The following is a 20127-nucleotide window of genomic DNA, read 5'->3' on the forward strand; positions in this document are numbered from 1 at the left end:
AGTCATGACTGATATATACTCAAGGTGGCCAGAAGTAATGTTTACTCGAGGAATTGAAACAAAACATGTAATATGTTTTCTAAAAGACGTATTTGGAAGAGAGGGCATTCCTAGCACAATGCTCACTGATAATGGAGTGCAACTGGTCTCTAAGGAAATGGAGATGTTTTTGGAAAATAATGGTGTACAGCACAAGAAATGTTAGCTTTATCATCCTGAAACCAATGGTATGTTGGAACGCTTTATAGAGTGCTAAAATAAACTATAGCTATGGCCTAAGACAGTGGGCTAAACTGGAAGAAGGCGGTCGTTAAAAAAACTGAGGCATATAGGGTTACTCCTCATTCTATAACTGGGAAAACTGCTTTTAAATTGTTTAGGGGCAAACACCCTAATACTCTGGTAGCACCCACTTGAGTGAATGATATGGAATTTAGAATAGGTCAGGTGGTATCAGAATCAAATTGGAGAAGAGAAGAAAAGAGAATAATAGCTTGCAAAGACAATTTTGGTACAGGGAAATCAGTACGAGAAACAAAGGTTCAAGTAGGAGATTGGGTATTGAAATGAAAACCTGTGAAGAAAGGGGGTGGTGAAGGCATGTCAAAACCTGTGAGAGTGGTTAGGTTGTTCACTAACGCAGTTAAGACAGAAGACTCTAGGATCTGGAATCTTAATCGGGTGGTGTTGCTCAAAGAGAATCTGATTGGAAGAGAACCTTTTGGTGGTGACTCAGCAATTGGGGGTCAGAAAATCTGACAGGAGAACTGTAACTCCAAAAGACGTAGAGGAGTATATTACATAAGAACTGTAATAGTAGAAGTGTATATTCATTGTAGAATAATAGTATAATGTATTTATGTGTAACCTGCAACAACGTTTTTATAGGCAAAGTGGCGTCACTGTGTTCTAACCTGGAATGGAGTCATGAGAGAATGTAAAGGAGGGGCCACTAGGGAGATGAGCAGAGTGACTGCTGGGAGAGTGGATGGGACCTTTGTTATCCAATAAACGTATCCTGCCTGCAATCCTCTGTTTATGGATTTCTTTATGGAAGACCACCTTGTTACAGTGGTATATTCTCACTCCAAGTCAGAGGTCTTCAAACTCGGACGGTGGGCCCCCTTAAGACTCAGGGGGACTCTAGGCTATGGCAAGGGGGTGCTTTCTAATGTACTGAGGGAACACAGACAACCGTAATGCTTAAAAGAATGTTGTGATTTTAGTGAAAGAAACAGAGTGGAGATTGGAGGGCAAGTTCTTTCCCCCATTTATGATAAAGGATCATAGTGTGGAATCCTTTACATTTGTTGGCAAGCAAGTATTTGATTGAATTTTTTTAAAGGGATAAATTAACAAACTGTGAAGTTTGAACTGCTAAATATGTTAAGAAATATGAGTTTTACAGAATTATTATGAGAAAATGTTTACTTTTCTGGGGGCGCAACAATTTATTTTCTACATGAGGAGGCGCAGCATTAGGTTTTAAGACCACTGGTCCAAGTGCACTCAAACACAAGCTCTGCTCTCAGGCTCTTACAATATGCAGGTGAGGATTTATAGATAGAGGACCTTACATTCTTACTTTGTATGGATTTACAGATAGAGACCCTGCACCCAGGCTACTACAATCCACTGTGTGTGGATTAAACAAACAGGCCCTGCACGCAGACAAAATCTTACTGTGTGCACTTTTACAGAAACAGGCCCTGCACCACAGCTCTTACATACTTTCTGTGTGCAGATTCATAGACAAGACTCAGGCTCTCACACTCTCACTGTGCGTGCTTTCACAGACATAGAGCATGGACCTAGACTCTCAGAATCTCACTGTGTTTTCACAGACACAGGCCCTGGACCTAGTCTTTCAGAATCTCACTGTGTGTGTTTTCACAGACACAGGCCCTGGACCTAGGGCCTAGGGCCTAGGCTCTCAGAATCTCAGGGTGTGTGCTTTCACAGACTCAGGACCTGGACCCCAGGTTCTAAAGTTCTTGCTCTGTGAGGAATCACTGACACATACCCAGTAATTAGACTCCTACATTTACGTTCGCCAAGGAAACATTTGCACAGAGACTGCACACAGGATTTTACATTCTCCCTCTGTGAAGACATAGGCACTTCAACCAGACTCTGTAGGGTGGATTCACATAGAGGTCCTGCATCCACTGTTACCTTCTTGCTTTGTGTTAATGTACAGGTACCAGCACTTATGCTCTGCTTGTTAACAGACACCCCCACTGTACCCAGATACTTGCATTCTGTTACAGTGTGGATTCAGCCACAGGCCCTGCACCGAGGCTATTATACTCTTGCTCTGTGAGGTTGCAAAGGCAACACACCATGGTTCTTGGGTTCTGCCTTTGTGTGGGTTCACAGAAACGGCCTTGCACCCATATTCTTACATTTCTGCACTGTGGGAACTCACATGCACAGCCTCACTATGCAGAGTCTTACATTCCAACTCTATGTAAATTCACAAACACAACCCCTGTACCCTGGATCTTATGTTCTCTCTCTCTCTCGATCTGTGAATTTAAAAATATGCCCCTACATTCAGTGTCCTTCAAATTCACCTTATGTCGTCACACCTACTTCCCACTAGCCCACATGACTTGACAAAGCTTACAGGCTGAGCTGCTTCCAGCGTTGGAAAAAGTCCTGAGAGGGCATTTCTGTGGCCTGGAAAAATTTGTTGACTGTGATCGGCAGCTTCAAGGTGATGTTCTGTAACGTGCCCCCGTACCTATGGTGGAGGGAAAAGATAGGAGCTAGTGAGGAAAGAGAACACAAACTCAAGAACACTGTCCCACTTTTATTGCTGTTCCCACCCCAAGTCCATCCTTGATGGCAGATGCCTGTTTGCAGGTAAATAACAATCCCTTTGTGTCCTTGATAACAAGAGGTCAGAGCATTACACCAATGCAAAAGTGTGAGAGGATGACAGTGAACACTTTACTAACCTGTAACAATCGGTTTGCAGCCTGCAGTGCTGTAGATTCACATATTATGCACACTTCTGTCATCTAGTGTTGGGCTCAGATCATTACAAGTTGTGCTACTTTGGAGATGGGGTTTCGGTTTCAAGGTAATTTGTGGTATCTTCCCTGAAACCCACTATGCACCAGGACACAGACTCTACGTCAGATTGTGCCCACCCCTGGCACCAGCGTAAGTATATATGTGTGCAGTTGTGTAAAAATGAAGAGTCTGGAGAAAACAGTTAAATACTTCAGTAAATATAAATGAAAACCATATACACACGTCTTACTCTCTGCTCGACTGCAGCGGTGTGGGTAGTGTACATATCAATCTAAAGCAGTAGATGCTGCAAACCGATTGTCAAAGATAACGTTTTCTATTTGTAGTTTATGCAGCTGTAGGTCAAATGCTGTACACAGACTGAAAATAGTAGCCACACCCCTAATGCATTGGCCTGTAGGCAGAGGTGGAAGCCATGAGGAATAACATTTTCAGTTCAGTTTCCCCAATTAAGGCTTCTCTTGGCTTGTGAATGTCCACATGGTACTGACAGATTGTGCATTTAGTAGGTGTGTGGTTTGAAGCCTATCAAACAGGGTGCAAATATCTTTTAACAGAACATTATCCTAAAATTACATTGTGTGCTCTTGGTATGTCATGCAGTGTACATTTGGCTATGGTGTAATATTAGTGAATGTATCTAACAATCCACCTTGCCTTTGAGACAGAATCACCATGATCTGACTGCGCAAAAGCAACAAAAAACTGCAAGTTTCTCTAAATGGACAGATTACAGTGAACATAGCACATGAAGGCCATCTGGGCATCTAACATCTCTATGTTTTTTCCGCTACTAATTGAGGCTGTGGGGAAAAATTTGAAAGTAGTTCTATACAATGGTTAACATAAAATGGATATACCACGTTTGGCAAACAACAAGGGTGAGTGCACAGCTATGTCTTTTTCGGTCTTTATGTGTGCAGAATGTGTTCAATGGAATGATACTAAATATTTTCAAACATGAATCTATTAATTCAGGTCTAGCCAAACTTCACTGGCTTCCGGCCTGTAAAAGAATTTGCTTTAAAGCATTCTGCTTATTTTACAAACCCTTATATGATTACAGACCCAGTCCCCTTACTAAAAGATTCCCCTTTTATATTCTAAGAAGACCTCTATGATCTGAGAATGTAGGATTACTGAATGTCTCTAGGCGTCCGTCAAGTCACCTTGAGGGGTTGCACATTCTCAGTGACAGCATCTAGACTGCAGAGTCCTTTTTAATGCAGAGGAAATAGAATATTAGTGACATTCAAGAAAGTACTAAAAAACACCTTTTTTGGTAAACTGCTTGTTTTAGTTATCCTTTGATTGCCTGAGATCATTAGGAATCCCAGATCCTTTTAGCGTCAAGATACCCCCATGTGAACGTGCACTTTATAACAGCAAAAGACACATGTACTTGTATAAATGTATCTTCTGCTGATGAACCTTGAAGCTCACTATCTTTCCTGAGAGATGTAATTGCCACATGAATATCAACCTACCAAGATAGGATCTGCAGTGGGCACAGGTGGAGTGGCTTGGCTGTAAGCCGGGAGAGGAAAATGTAAAGGTCCCAAGAAGGAACAGTCTAGGTTAATTTATGCTCTTAAGGCCTTCCATAAAGGTCTCAGAACAGAAATTGTAAAAACGGATGAATGTTCTCTGTTTTGCAGGTGCACAGCAGTTGCAGCTGCCACTAAGTGTAGTCTTACAGAACTGTAGGGAAGCCCAGATTTCAGTAAGTGTAACATGTAAAACTGTGTGCTGTACTATAGTTGGTATGCATGAATGCGCAGTAGTTTTTTTTAGCCTATTTGAGAAGTTGCATGCATTCCTCTGGTAGTTGAAAATACCCACATTTAAAGTCCTCAAGTGCAACTCGAGGTTGGGATGCACCAGCCACCCATGATGCTGACTGGCTAGGTCTAGGAATAGTTGTAGCTCTTCTGGAAAATGAACGGACATATCTAAAAGTAGATAGTACCAAGGCTTACATGCTCATGTTGGGCCAATAACTAAGGATTAGAGTTTTTGGTGCAGGACACATTTACCTTACTGTGCAAGGATTAGTGGCAGTGGGAACAAAGCACAAGCAAATATCTCTGACAGGCTTGCCCATAGGGAATTGCAAAAGGATAGTCGGTGGGGTACCTGGAGGTGATGCTTTGGCTTTTGTCTACTGTTGCAGTCCCTCAATGGTGGAAGTACAGATTGAGTACACTGAAGGTCATCTCCCATTCGTGCTTTCCATGATGTCTTCTGCTGAGGTGGTCAGTAAAGTTGTTGTCCATTGCAGGAGATGTTCTCTTTGCAAGCGTATTTGATGATGTAGCGTCCAGTGCCAAACAGACTGGATCAGCATGGACAGTTGTGGAAAGTGTATGTTCCCTTGTTTTTGTATGTAATACATGATGGTCATTTTATCTGTTTGCATCAGGACCACTATGCTGTGAAGACTTATTAGGAATGCCCAAAGGTCTTACTGCATTATTATGAGCTCCAACACAATGATGTGGAGAAGTCTCTCTTGGGGAGATCACCAACCCTGTATAGTGAGGGCACTCATGTTCACTCCACAACTTGTCAGGCATGCTTCTGTATTGGTGGTCTCCTGCGGCTGTGGGTCAAGAAACAATCTGCACAGTGACACATTTGTTTTGCTACACCATAGCAGTCAGTGCTGACTATGGGGCTCCACCAACACTTGATACTCCAAGGGCCAGATGTACGAAGCTTTTTGCATGGCGCAAACAGCTAAATTCACTGTTTGCGCCATGCAAAAAGCACATTGCAATGCTCATTCCCATTTTGCAAGTCGGTAACCTGGTTACCGACTCGCAAAATGGGAATGCGACTCGCAAATAGGAAGGGGTTCTCCCCTTCCTATTTGCGATTCGCATTGCGATGTAGAATTGCTTTGTGATCGCGAACGCAGTCGCAAAGCAATTCGCAGTTAGCACCCATTTCAAATGGGTGCTAATCCATTCGCAAAAGGGAAGGGGTTCCCATAGGACCCATTCCCCTTTGTGAATGGCCCTGAAAACATTTTTTCAGAGCAGGCAGTGGTCCTGTGGACCACTGCCTGCTCTGAAAAAAATGAAACACAAACGTTTTGTTTTTTCGTTTGTGTTGCAATACAAAAAAAAAAACTGCTTTATTGAAAAGCAGTCACAGACATGGTGGTCTGCTGTCTTCAGGAGGCCACCATCCCTGTGAGTGCTGCGAATCAGAAGGGGGTCGCAAATTGCGACCCACCTTATTAATATTAATGAGGTGGATCCTTGCGACCCCCTTGTGATTCGCAGATGGTGTCAGGGACACCATCCTGCATCCGGGTTTGCGACTCGCAAATTACGAGTCGCAAACTCGGACTTTGCTACATCTGGCCCTAAGTCCCCAGTCAATAGCGAGGAGACACCGCCTGGTAAAAGGTAAGCAGCATATGAAATGCCACGACTTTCTTGTTGATGCAGAAAGCGTTCCCTATAACCGCACTGAGTGTAGCCCCCAGAAAACCTTGGGTTTGTTGTGGATTTTTTGGCATTGAATGAGAATCTTAATTTGTGTGGAAGCATAATAACTTATTGACTGAGGGCAAGGCATCTCACGTGTCTCCATACCAGACGTCCAGGTATGACAACACATGAACTTGACTGTGCCACATGTGGGGTGCTACTACGGGCAGGCATTTGGTAAATACTTCTTGGGCTGTTGGTTTGATGGGGTGCATCACTTACTGTGACTGCTGTTCATAAGCCTTATTTACTTCAATATGGAAGTGTACATCCTTGAGATTGGAAACAATATCCTTTCAGGCTTCGAGTGACACATAAATAATGCAAAAAAGGAGAACTCTGGGTAGTTCCCAAGTTATGTGGCGAACAGCTCCACAATAGAGCACCCTACAACACCAGCGACACTCTAAATTTGCTCAACTCAAATGTCTGTTTTTTAAGCATAGGATTACCACAGTGCCATCAACCGAAGCTACAAAGGGACAAGGTATTTTGCCATTTTACAGCAAAGTCGTTAACCACAGGATTAGCACAGTGCCATCCACGCCAAGCTGTAAAATGACAAAAGCCTTTCACCACTCCAGGCATACTATTACAGCTCTGGATTGGTAAAACGCCACCCAAGCCAACCTAGAATGAGCAAAATCAACCCCAGACACGTGTTTCGATATCATTATAGCTCTTAAGAGAGGTTTCACTTTGTCCAGTCATAAGGGAGCACCTGTAGGAAGCTGGGTTTATGTTGCAGAAATCCCTCCACTTTTAGCTTGGTATTTGATGCAACACTTACTGAAGTGCACTGGGTTCCTGCTAACCAAGTCGCCAGTGCTGGTGTACTTTCCCCAAAAACAAGACAACTGTTCAATTGATCCACAAATGAACAGGCTTTAGAACCCCTCTAAGTCCCTAGGGCGTGGGTACTAAAGAGGGCCCCTAAGAGCTGCAGCATAGCTTGTGGCACTTTAAGGGACCAGCTGCCACTGCAGGATGCACGACAAGGTGCTCTAAAAAGTGAAAACACGACGACACACATTTGTGTGCCACGTCCCCTAACACTGCATGTAATATTTGTAAGTCACCCCTACAGCAGCCCTTACTGCCCTAAGGCAGGGTACATTATATTACATGTGAGGACACTGCTGAATGAGCAGATATGACCCTGTGCTGGCCAGGTCAATTACTGACAGAACAAGTGAACAGGTAAGTCATCTTGAGATATATACTGGGCACTGGTCAAAATGGGTTCCCCAGCTACATAATGGCTTCACTGAAACCTATGGTGTTTGGTATCAAACACCTCGTATTCCTAAACCCACACTTATACCACGGCTGGATTTATTAATACCTGCACCCAGAGGGTACCTTAGAGGTGCCCTCTGAAAACCTACCAACTACAATTGTGCTGACTGACTGGTTCTAACCAGCATGCCACCACAGATGCGTTTCTGACCCACAAGGGTGAGAGCCCATGGTATCGGGCGGTCAGGAACAAAGCCTGTTCTAGCAGAGGAGTTACACCCCTCCTCCCAAAAGGATGACATGCAAATTAGCATTCAAGGCAGGGAGCTTCAAAAATCCCACCACCTTTGGTTTGCAAATCTGGCTTCCCTCAGAGGTGAGGGGATGCTGACCCCCCTGGCTTGGGGCCCATTTGAAACCTGGACAGGCGGGAAAATTAGCTATGCAGGAAGCGTGTTGTACCTGCAGGCTAGAGACGCCTCTAGGATGCTCAGTCTGAAGTGAACATAAAATTAGGAATTCCACCATCTTGTGTGTGGTGGAATTAGGAAGTCTGGGACAGGGTGATGCCACACCCCAAAGGTAGTGATCATCTAGGGGGCTTAACGAACCGAGGGGTGTAGCCTATTAGCTACTATCCCTTACTCCATTCAACACCCCTTACTAGAGTATTTAGGGAATCCCCTGATACCAGGACTTGAAATTTTGACGGACATAAAAGAAGGAGTGGACAAAGAAGACTGCTGATCCCAGAACTTAGGAGCATGACTGACTTGCCGCTAACCTTGCTAGCCTGCCTTCTGAACGACCCTCATGGAGAAACAGACCCTCCCTGGCACTGTGCAGACTACAAGAAACCCCGGGAGCTGCCAGTGCTGTGCCAATCACCAGAGAATCTCACTTAGAGCAGAGGAGCTGCTTCCCTGCATCTGCAGGCACCATCTGTAACCTCTGGTACTCTGCCCCTTTGGCAATCGGGTCCTCCGAGGGATCAACAAGCCAGGAGAAGATTGTCTGGCGTCCAGGAGGTCAGCCCCACCATTTCACAAACATCTAGATGCTGACCCCACCTGGCGGGTCCCTGCACCTATTTCTGGTGTACTTGACCCCTTGCAGCAACCAAGGCTTGTTGGTGTTCAATCAAGATGCCAACAGGCCCAAAGCAGACCTACCGTCAAGGGATGTCAGGATCCACAAGAACATTCAGGAGAGTGGCCCCATTGCCCTGTTTCCCTTCTTCACCAGGTCACCAAGACCCAGAGAAATGCCCTGACCACCGCAACCAGATGCCTCAAAGTACCTCCGCACCCAAGCCCCACAACCCGAGTCTGAGGGAGTCGAGGGTGCCCACGGGGTCCTACGATCCTCTGGAGCTAAACCCACCATTGGGTTTGACCAGAATGGACGTCCAGTCGCCGCCTGCAGCCTCTTTCTGCAGGCCCCCTCCAACCATGATTAACTCCAGCACTGGATCCAACACCAAAAGACACAACTGCACCCGAGCCCCACAGCCTGAGGAAAAGTGGGCCAACGGTGTCCCTACGTGCCAGAGGATGTCAAGGGTCAAGCTCCCTGTGGGCTCCTCTGGGCTGTCCCCCCATCCCAGCTTGCAGCCTCTTCCTGACTAGACCGTTCCCACTGAATGGGACACCTGAAGATGTAACACACCTCTACATCTGGACGCCCCAGAGCTTCCCGAGGTGACCAGTTGGTGTGGCCCTGGACCTGGCCCTATACTCAGCTTAAGTCCTGGAGAAAAGTCCTGTAAGTCGCTCTAAAGTGCCCGAGTGCAGTACATGTTTTCTCCCATAGAATAACATTAGCGGACCCAAAAATTGCAGTGTCAACTTTTGAAAACTATAAAAATTCATACATCAAAAAGTACTAACCTGATTCCAATGACCTTGGTATCTACATTTATATAAAAGTATGTGTTATGTTAATAAATTGGTGTCAGAATTCTTTATTGTGTGTCTCGCTTAGTACCTTAGTGTTGGCAAAACATGCTTAGCACTACCCCCTGATATGCCTAACTGATCGCCCACACTATCACAAAAGAGAGCATTATGTGGTGTCATTTGTGCCTCTGTAATTCTTTCGGGGTTTGCCTGGACTCTTTACACAGTGTACCTCTTTTTGGTCCACTGTATAAAGAGCAAACTTCCTAAAGCACCTAGTATAAGTGTAAACAATATCCTTTCAGGTATAGAGTGGTGCATATATTATGCAAAAAAAGAGAGAAAACTGGGTAGTTCCCTGTTTAAGTGGAGAGCAGCTCCAGTTTCCAAATCCAGCTCGTTGTCAGAGGGAATTCAAAAGAAAGGAAATTTGCATTTAGAAGTATTCATCAAAATTACTTAGAATTTTATTATGCAACTGCTTCGGTGCAGCATGCCACATACTGGTTTGAAGAGGGCCCCAGTAGGAAGAAATCTCTGTTGGCGGGAACATGCAGGGACTATACCCTACCAGAGCTGTTGCTGAGGGGAAAAGGGGTACAAAGGGACATGCCATATTTGGTTTGGCTTATGGGGTAAGTATGGCATAGGGTAGTACAGCAGATCTTACAGAGATCCCCTTTTGCAGTGGAGATCCCCATGTGGGAGCTGTGACCTTTTTGGGTTGTATAACGGGATCTATCCTACCTGGGTTGGAAAAGGAAGGGTATAAATCAATTGGCAATTTATATTTGAATTATTGCTCAGCAACATTTCCTCGAGGACAACATATATTTGGGATTGGCAGGAGGCCATTTTCACAGTATGCCAAGATGGCAGACGCAGTTTGAGGTATATGGCTCCGAATCCCAGAGGCTCAAATGGAGCAAGATGTTATATGGCAGATAATGGAGTTAGGAGTTAGCAGGAGGCTAATCACAGTGCTATATTCTGCGCTGGTGAAAGAGCGGGAGGGAGGCACAGAAAGGGTCTATAATGGGTGGGTGGATGAGGGCCCTGACAAAAGGAGACTGGAAGAAGCCATGTGTGCAGGGTGTCTCTCCTAATGCCTGATTTAAGTTGATATAGTGCCATTTCTATCGTAGGACATACCTTACTCCACACAGACTGGTGCACATCTACCCAGGGCAGCAAGCCTTCTGTGGGACATGTGGAATTGGCAGAGGCCAAGTTTCTCCAAATGACATGGAGCTGTTCAAGTTTGGGAAACATCTAGGGGGAAGTGTGCAGCTGCCTCCATAGATGCCTGTTTGTTGGGTACATTTAAGCACATAAGATGAAGCTCCATATGTGTAGCACTGGAGCAGTGCTGGCATGGAGAAGAAATGTGATCCACTGTGCTGCATCAAGCGCACTGAACATTGTTGAGAGGACCTCTTGGACCCGAGTTTGTCACACGTGTTAAAGCTTTGTTTTTTATTTAATTCTTTCAGTGAGGTTTTAGCAATGATTTATATACATTTTTATCAGCTTGCTTTTATTCTAGGAATACACAGAACCTTTAGCCTTTGCACAACTTGTAATCAGTACTTTTGGTAGAAGGCTAAGAAAAGTGTACACAATATGCTAGTTTGTGTTTCCCTATTCCGAGGACAACTTCTATCACATACACAGTGTTGCATCAGGGGTGTACTTCCAACACAGTATGGGTTATTATATAAATTGTGCACTGACCCGAAAGGGGCAGACCACATTCTGGTCGCAACCACTGTGGGACGCATTCTGTTCAACATGCAGCTTGCTGGCGCTAATCTACCAGCCTCCTGAGAGGATTGCCATCTACATCACAGACTCCTGACACTGTTTTCAGTTATGTGGTTGGGCCTAATCTCTTAGATCGGGCCCAGCAGAGGGTACACCCGCTATGCTCAGCGTTGACTGAGGGTTAGGTAGGAACATCTAGAACCTCTAGAACCACATACACCATGGTTGTTTATCTTCTTTACTATGTTATGTAATGCTGATTATTTTGCTTTGTTTCATCTGTCTATCTCAGCTCACTCTCTATATGCCAAGTGGCGATTGTTTTAATAAATGTATTGAAAATTCATCTTGCATCTTTTGTGTCTCAACTTGGCATGCATGAATAATATCACAAAAGGGCAAGATCTTTTTCCATGACTTCCCTGGGAGTCAGTGTCATGTTCAGGTTGCAATAATCACCTTCCACACCGGTAGGTTTTGGGGTTTGGGTGAGGCACTGTGAGATAGCCAGGAATGGGGCCGACAGTCACTGATGGTGTGAATGGACTCAGTCCCCCACATTCTGAAGTGTTGCCCTAAATAAGCAGTTCTGCATCAGAGTAGGAACCATATATCAACGTTATAAAATGGAAAAAAGACTTTAAAAACTTTGCCTTGGCTAATGTGCAACATACTATGGCAACAAGGAAAGATGCCAAACTCACAGAGGTATTGGCAGAATGGGCTGCGATCTTACTGAAATTGACGGACTCTCCGAATAACAGGCCCCCTTGAGAAGTGCAAAGGCTGTGTTGGGAATGGGTTTATGGTTGCGAAGGAAGGAGTAGGTATAATCTACATTTTAAGAGGACATTCTGATGGAATGTAGCTGAGAGATTTCATATTGCCTGCAGTGGGCGCTGGGCTGCCCTGATCATCCTGTAGTGATTTGTATGTGAAGTACATTTGGGGAGTTGTGCTGCACCGTTTCTGAATCAACCGGTTTTAATGGTTGTTGAAAAATTTATCAAAAAGAATGTGGAGTCCATATGGTTTGCAACAGTCAAAACTCACTTTTCCTTTGTGATCATTACAAACTCTACCTGCTGAGGCCTGCTACCCTTTCTGGAGTATTGAATGGAAGGAGAGTATTGAGGAATCGTTGGTAGTTGTTGAAGTGAGGACTCCTCAAAGTGCTGGATGGCTGTGATTGGGTTGTTTTCTTTTTAGAGCTTCTGTTGTGTTGATATGGCCAGTGAGAGCACTGAATCCTCTTGAGGGATGTAATGGCAGTCTCTGTTTGTACTGGGACTTGAATAATTCCTTTTCTTCTCTTCGATAGTGTCTACTCCTCACTCTTCATTCCCTACATTTTCTTACCCTGGCCACAGAAGACCCTGAGAACGTGAGATTATGATTTCTTTAGGTATGCTTAAGGTTTCAACCTAGTGAGGCACAACCAATTTTATTGCCGCAAAGTGACTCCATGACAGTACCCCAATACTGTCAATTTTTCAGTCTAATTACTTGACTGGATACCAGAGAGCCTACTCACAAAGTCCTGTTTATAGTGCCTTGGCAGGTCTTCAGCAAAGTACTTTGAGCCTCTACCAAATGTCTTAGCCATAGAGTAAAGGGAGGGCAACATCACTGGTGATCCTTGTTCTGCACATTTTCTTACCTGCTCAGTCTACTCCCTTCCTCTCAATGTCATGCAATATGGAAGCTTTGAGGAAAGAACCATGCCTCTTTCTAATGCACCTCACAATAACAGTGAGCTGCTTGGGGACTGTTTTAAGGAAATAAAGGTCTTGTGGAGAAGCCGTGGGGTCGGGGGGGATGTAGTAATTTCTCCTCCACCAATTCCAGTAAATATAGCATCAACGGAATGAGGACCTTGGTGATGCCCTTGGTTGAAGGGTTTCCATTATTACAGACACAATTGTCTGTGATGTTTCCATGGGGATATTAAACTTTGAGGTGTGTCTTACTAAAACATCATGAAAGGTGGCTATGTTGTCTACTAGAGACAGCCTGCGATACAATTGTGAACGAATACTGCAAGAGCCCCATCATCCGAGTGTGAACAGGAAGGAGATTCAGGTAGGGATCTCATCCCTCCTGGGCATGTGTGGAAAACCCAAATATCTCAACAGAGAATGAGGAGCTTAAGGGGAGCATGGCCACTTTTAGGATTTCAAGATGACATTCACCTAGGTTAAGCAGCCGCACTGGGCTCTTCTATCGGTCCTCCTCAGGAATGACAATCCTTCAGCTGGTGATAGTCTCACTAACTGTCTTCTTAGGGAGCTCAGTGGAGAATGCAGACCTCGAAAATTCTGACACTGACTAGGTGACGTTGAGAGGTGGCATGAAAGCAGTAGCGCCGGAGATGAATGTTGTGGCAACGTTGACTGGATTGTATGGATCAATTGCAAAGGAAATGTGGGTGTACGTCCGGAACACTTCAATTACATGGGTTACCCTGTGGACTGCTTCAAATGCTTTAACACTCAAGACATTCTAGAGCAGTGATGGTGCGTCACTGTCAAAGTTGAGCCAGTCTTCAAAATGAAACATGATGGGACCAAGCAACTCTGTGGTCTTTAATGGTTATGGGGACGGTGAGAATGACAATAATATTGTCGCTTTTCATATTTATCACCTTTTCCTGACTTTCCCACGCTGGATATCCCTCTTTGGGGGGGGGGGATATTTTGCTGTTGCAGGCACTGTCCTGGTGAAAACAAGAATTCCCTGGAGAGTTTTTTTAGGTATTTTCATCTCCTTTGCTCTTAGAAAATCCAACATGAGAAGAAATGTATACCCTCTCTATCCTTCAGGGCCCCCTTTGACATTTATTTTTCATAAAAGGCACAATCCTTTGCACAACAAAAGGGGTCAGACACTCCACACACATGGTGTGAAACCAAATCAGCCATCTTTCTCACCCTAGACAGGCATTTACCATAAAGAGAAGACATTCTGACAGGCAGAAACCTGCAGAAAAGGGATGGAGAAAGGGGCTTTATTCCATTATTATATGTAAAAAGCATTGAGTGAAAGTAGAAAAAGAAATATTCTGAGAACCCTTTCTTGGGAAAAAATAGGTGGGAGAACAACCCCTGCGTTCCTGGATCTCACTCACATGAGCTGGAAAAAACAGAACTGACTCTGTGGAGCAGCTGCCAGTACAAAGCATCATAGGTAATGGAATCTCCTGTGGCTTTAAATGAGCAGGCAGCATTTCCACCTTTCATAATATAAACATATTAGGCTGCAATTTTAATCATTACTTAGACAAGTAGGCAGTAGATCAAATATTAAGTATTTCAGTCTACAATATGAAAATTCTTGCCTGCAACAGGCTTCTGGAAGGTGCTCTGCAACATATGTACAAGTTGAAGTCTTCACCCTTTCCACTGATATATGGACAGATATATTGATAAAAGGTTATTTGGGGTTGCCGCACTCAGTGGGAAATTATTTCAATGGTTATCACTATCAATAAACATTATTTGATGTGGAGCTTGAGTTTTCTTACAAAACCACAATTTTATAGCAGAGGAGCACTACTCCCCTCCCAATAAGTGTACCAGCAGTATGAAAGCATGGACAGAAGACTTATATGTACGCTGTAGATCAGAGAGGAGTCAAGCATGTTCAAAACTTATCTGGACTCTCCACACTGGTTCACTGTAGCTAGTTCTGTTCATCTGATTAGACTCAGGCAGCACTGGAGTGATTTCTGGGCAAAATCAGGGATCAATTTTTGAAAGACTAATTCAGGGTAGACCCTATGAGCAGTATCCTGACCCGGACTGGATCATGATTAGACATACCGCTCTTGCAAGGAACACTAAACATGCTCAGAGATGAACTGCACCTTAAACAAACTCACCCATACTTATGCAGAACTCTGGACAAATGCATCCGGAGCTGGAACAGATCTAGGACAGACAAGTGTTGCAGCACAGCACCCGGGGCAGATTCCTCCTCAGGTGAATCTGCCCATGGTTCCAGACAAGACCCTGCTCAAATGCCCTCAAATTAACAGTTTTGGACTAACCTCATTGTAGACCATCCAAAGCTGGGCTGAAACCTGGGTCAGACTCTCCCAATGCACAACCTGACTTCTAGGAGACCGACCCAGAGAGGGACCAGACACGAGGCAGACCAACACTGCAGCACTGACCCTAGAAAGTTTCACCCAGACAAGGACCAGCCTAAGATTAATAGAATTTGGGACCGATTCACTGAAAGATGGACTGGATTCTAGATAGATTATCCATATTTAGAATGGACTCTGGACATACTCTTCCACTGATGGACTGGATCTTGAAAAGACACATCCAGTGTTGAACTAGAGTTTCTAATGTCCTATTCAGAACAGGTGTTTAGCCTGTACAGACTCATACAGTGGACAAAAGGACTCTTGGTAAATGCAACCAGAGCTGGACTCTATGCAAGCTTATCAAGAAATGTGTTGAACACTAAGCAAAATCACCTTTAGGTGGACTAGATCGTCACCAAACACACCAATAGCAGTACTAGACTCTAAGCAGAGTCATACAGACCCGTCCTAAAGCAGAACCTGGACAGGTCTCCAGGCAGACGCACCTAAAGAAGGACAACACCTTGGTCACATAAACTCAGTGCTCAACTACAGGTTGGTTTCCTGCACATTTCCACAGTCACCTGCTTCAATTACCTAAATTTAATGTTCATGAGGGGAACCTCGTTAAAGTCAGACAGACACTCGATGTTTAGCACCTGCTGCACCTGGGCCCCTCCTTCCACAGTAGGGTCCACTGGCTTTGTCTGGATGTTTAGATGTGATCAGTTATGTTAAAGGCAAAAGCAACCTTACATGGCAAAAAAAGTTGAAATAGACAAAGGGAGACAGAGCTTGAAGACAAACGATAAACGGAAAAGGGGGGTTACAGAAAGGTGACAGAAGGTCAGAGGGAAGAATGAAAAGACAAGCAGGAGGGAGACAGGTAGGAAACAAGGTGTATAGAAGTAAAGACTCAAGGAGCCCAAAGGAGAGCAATGGGGGAGGCAAAAAAGAGGGACTGGCAAGAAAATGAGAGAGGAAGGGAGAGATGTACAACAGTAGAATAGGAAAATATAGTAATCAAGAATAGAGCATGGGTAAACAATGAGACACTGTAAGAAGGAGCGTGAGGGGGATGAGAGAGAGACAGACATCTGCTATATTCTGAATCAGTGAAATCTGCAATGTTGCTGGTCTCTTCACACAATGTGTCTCTTTTGTTAGAAATGAAAAGAGAGAACAGAGGTTAGAGGGAGAGCAAAAGGCATGAGAGAAAGCACAAAACATGCCAGTCCTAGTTTTATAAGGTATGAGATATTAGAGATATGAGATCTAGCAGTAAAAGGATATGGTTCTGCAGGTTTCCAGGGTAAGAGACAGTAGGGATGAAACTCTGAAACTGAACAGAGGTTTTGTTCCCATAGAAGAGGTACATCCGACCTGTTGAAAGAAAAACAGACAGGCATGTGAAAATAATAATCACCCAACTGCAGCATTCTAGGACATTCAGAAGTTACAGAACACCGAGATATGCCACTGGTCAGTTGCCTAATGTACAGTTTGTTCAGCACGGATGATAGGCCAAGAGTGGACTGAGACGATCAATGCTGACTCATCTCTTAGAATTCACATACTGTTATTCCGGTCAACTAACTTCATAATCTAACATTTGGCCACTGCACAAATAGAACTCTAATGATATGGGGTCCTGGATCGAATCTCATTACCTCAAAAATGAGATCACCTTCCTGCCTCTAAATCATTTTCCACTACTGAGTTATCCAATTAATCTTTTTGGGGCTGATTTTTATACTCCTTACTGCCAACATAATAGTCCGTACCCCCAATTTAGAACAGGATGGGCGAACATAAATCCATATTTTTATACTCCGTCACTGCCAAGCAAATCCTGGTGGTGAGAGACAGTAAAATGCACACAATGCCCCCTCAGTGAAATGCTAATAATGTCTCAGTGTCACAAGGATGGTTCTTTTCAGAAATGGCAGCGTAGCCTGGGTGTAGGGCGGTGTTTTCCTACTCCTTGCAGAAAGACCACTTAGTACAGAACCTGAAACTTCATTAACTAGTAAAGGGTCTCCCCTTAAATAAGGAAATGTAAGAAGGCAAACATCTGTTTTCCTAGCCAGGCTGGCTTCAAGCCCAGTGGGAGGGGAGCTATCCCCACAACTGGTTTTGGAAACCAGAGGAGAGGACTACTCATTTCCCTGACCACACCTTTGGGTCGACAGACAGTCTCTGTACAAGGGAGAAAGGGCTTTCCTATTTTGAATTATGAGTAAGGAGCACTGTGGGATTGTTTACAATAGCGCAAACAAAAACTGCTGCAAAAGTGGGTAGTGTTGACCTGAGAACTTTTACCCCACTGGTTAGGAAGAAGCAAAGAGTCACCTTCACTCTCTAGCCAGTGCCAACCATAAATGTGGCACCTCAAGGGAACCTTCTTAAGCACTTTCTGGACCTTTGAAAGATCAGAAGAAGGAATGCACCTGATGTCTGAGACCTGTGAGGAGACCTGAAGGATTTGACCTGTTTCTACTTGCACCCAGCTCAATGACATGGGTCCAGGGTAAGTTGGCTGACCTCTCGAATGGCTATAGGGACAAAATAGTCTGCAAAAAGCCATTCCCTGAACCGCCCACCTGACTAGTTACAACTGAACCTGGACGACTGGACCCTGTTGGTGACCCTACTGGAGTGAATCGTAACCACTAAGTGCTGTCCTTGAGGTCCTAGGACCCGAGGCTGTATCTAACTGGGCTTCTTCTACATTCTCTAAAAAGGTGTGGAACTTTGAAAAATCCTGACTTCTCTCGCTTGAAGCTTCTGTGCAGCAACACGAACGTTTCAACGGGCGAGAAAGTATCTGGCCTTGTGGGACCCATTCTCAGATACAGCCTGCAACCTTGCCCCACTGGAGGATTTATATCAGAGAATAAGTCCCAAAGTAAAATCTCCAACTGGGACGAACCTGCTTGAAGTAGCTTACCTACACTCCATCGCAGTCAGGCTGAAATCACACATTGATCCCGGCCAACCGTGCCCACAGACTATCATTGGCCGTTTACTTCTTCTTGGCACTTTTTACATTAAATCTTATAAAATTCATATTTCTGGTTCTCCTTATTGGGTATTTGCTGTTTTTATGATATTGTGGTTATTAAATGTTTCTCTAACTTTAAGATTAAAGGGGGCAGGTTATGGTGTTGTCCTTTTAACTATTTTGTTTTTACTGTTTTGGTACTTCCAAATGCTATACACATTTTTTTACGTTAAGCTTGTATGCTCTGTGCCATAACTACCAGGGGTTGAGCTCAGGCTTAAATTACACAAACATTTGATTACACCTAACAGGGTAGTGACTTTAGTACTTGTAGTGGATTTCCATCCACCCCAATTAATAATTAATTTTATTAAACCAGTCAGCCTGGACCAAGGGCCCCAGGGTTCCTGGAGACCTTTACTCACCTAAGTTTATTCCAGAAACATTAAGCTAGGGCGGGGGAGTAATGCAGCAGTTTTGAAAAGTGCACTGAAACTGTAACAAAAGATCTAAGACTAAATATATTTTGGTGGACCTACATGCACTTTGTAAAAGACAGACCTTACTCAATTTATAATGTAAGGCAATGCACTCACCAAGGTTCTGCCGGAACTCAGACTTCACTCCAATCTGAAGCAACTGATTCTCAAATAGGACTCCATTGTTCTTACATACAAATCTACAAAAGAGAGAAAGAAGCATGAAGACGCAGTCTTATGCAACACAACAGTGTTAGGGTCACAGTGCAAGGCAACTATACTCTTCAGCCGTACATTCCATGGCAAAAGTCTCCAAAATCCTACCTCACATCATACCTTAGTTTCTGACGTTACATCTTCTACTATACCCCTGCCCCATCATAAAAAGCCTTCAATATTAATTTACACCAACTACGAGCCACTAATATTGTACATCCATCTTACACTCCAATCCTAAAAATGTAATTCCTGAAATAAGCCAACTTTAACTATTTTAACTTCCTTCATAGAGCAGTGTTTATGTCTATAACATATTAGATTCCTTTATAAAACAGCCTTCAAGTATCCTACCTCCTCTCTTATATCAGCCTCAGTCTTCTTCTTTCACTCACAAACCAGTAACCAAAATCATACCTTCCATTATGAAACAATCTAAAATACTCAATATTCTCCTCAGATATTACAATAACCTACCTTCAGTCATACACAGGTCTCCAGTATCCTACCTTTCTGTATACCAGCTTTCAGTATCCTACATTAACAATTTCTTTGTCTCATATAACAGCATCCAGTAGTCCTGTCTCCTCTAAATCGAGATTCTGATCTCCTTACACTTCACATATATCGTCCTCCAAAAAACTCTTTGTGATACATACCAGCTTCCTGTATCCTACTGCAAAGATTACTACTCATTATACACAGACTCCAATATCACCATGTGTAGTTGATTCCAATAGCCTACCATGCCTTATGTGCACCCACTCCAAATCCCTATATTTCCTACATACCAGCCACCAATATTCAACCTTGCTGTATCTAAGTTACCTCTCCTCACACAACAGCTTCCAATATCTTTGTTTTTCCATGTATCAGCATCCGATACCTTACC

At 43.9% G+C, this 20127-nt stretch overlaps 1 protein-coding gene across 2 annotated transcripts in view; it reads right to left on the reverse strand.

Moving 5' to 3' along the window:
* The window catches only part of AP2A1 (adaptor related protein complex 2 subunit alpha 1), a 194314-nt gene that overhangs the window by 17505 nt on the left and 156682 nt on the right, over positions 1–20127 (reverse strand). For both annotated transcript variants that reach the window (XM_069200922.1, XM_069200923.1), the window contains 4 exons: positions 19137–19219; positions 16830–16919; positions 16134–16257; positions 2630–2746 (listed from right to left, as the gene is read on the reverse strand). In XM_069200922.1, the coding sequence (XP_069057023.1) occupies positions 2630–2746; positions 16134–16257; positions 16830–16919; positions 19137–19219 (414 nt within the window). The remainder of the gene's footprint in view (positions 1–2629; positions 2747–16133; positions 16258–16829; positions 16920–19136; positions 19220–20127) is intronic.

This window comes from Pleurodeles waltl, chromosome 7, assembly GCF_031143425.1.
Source record: "Pleurodeles waltl isolate 20211129_DDA chromosome 7, aPleWal1.hap1.20221129, whole genome shotgun sequence".
Lineage (NCBI taxonomy): Eukaryota > Metazoa > Chordata > Amphibia > Caudata > Salamandridae > Pleurodeles > Pleurodeles waltl.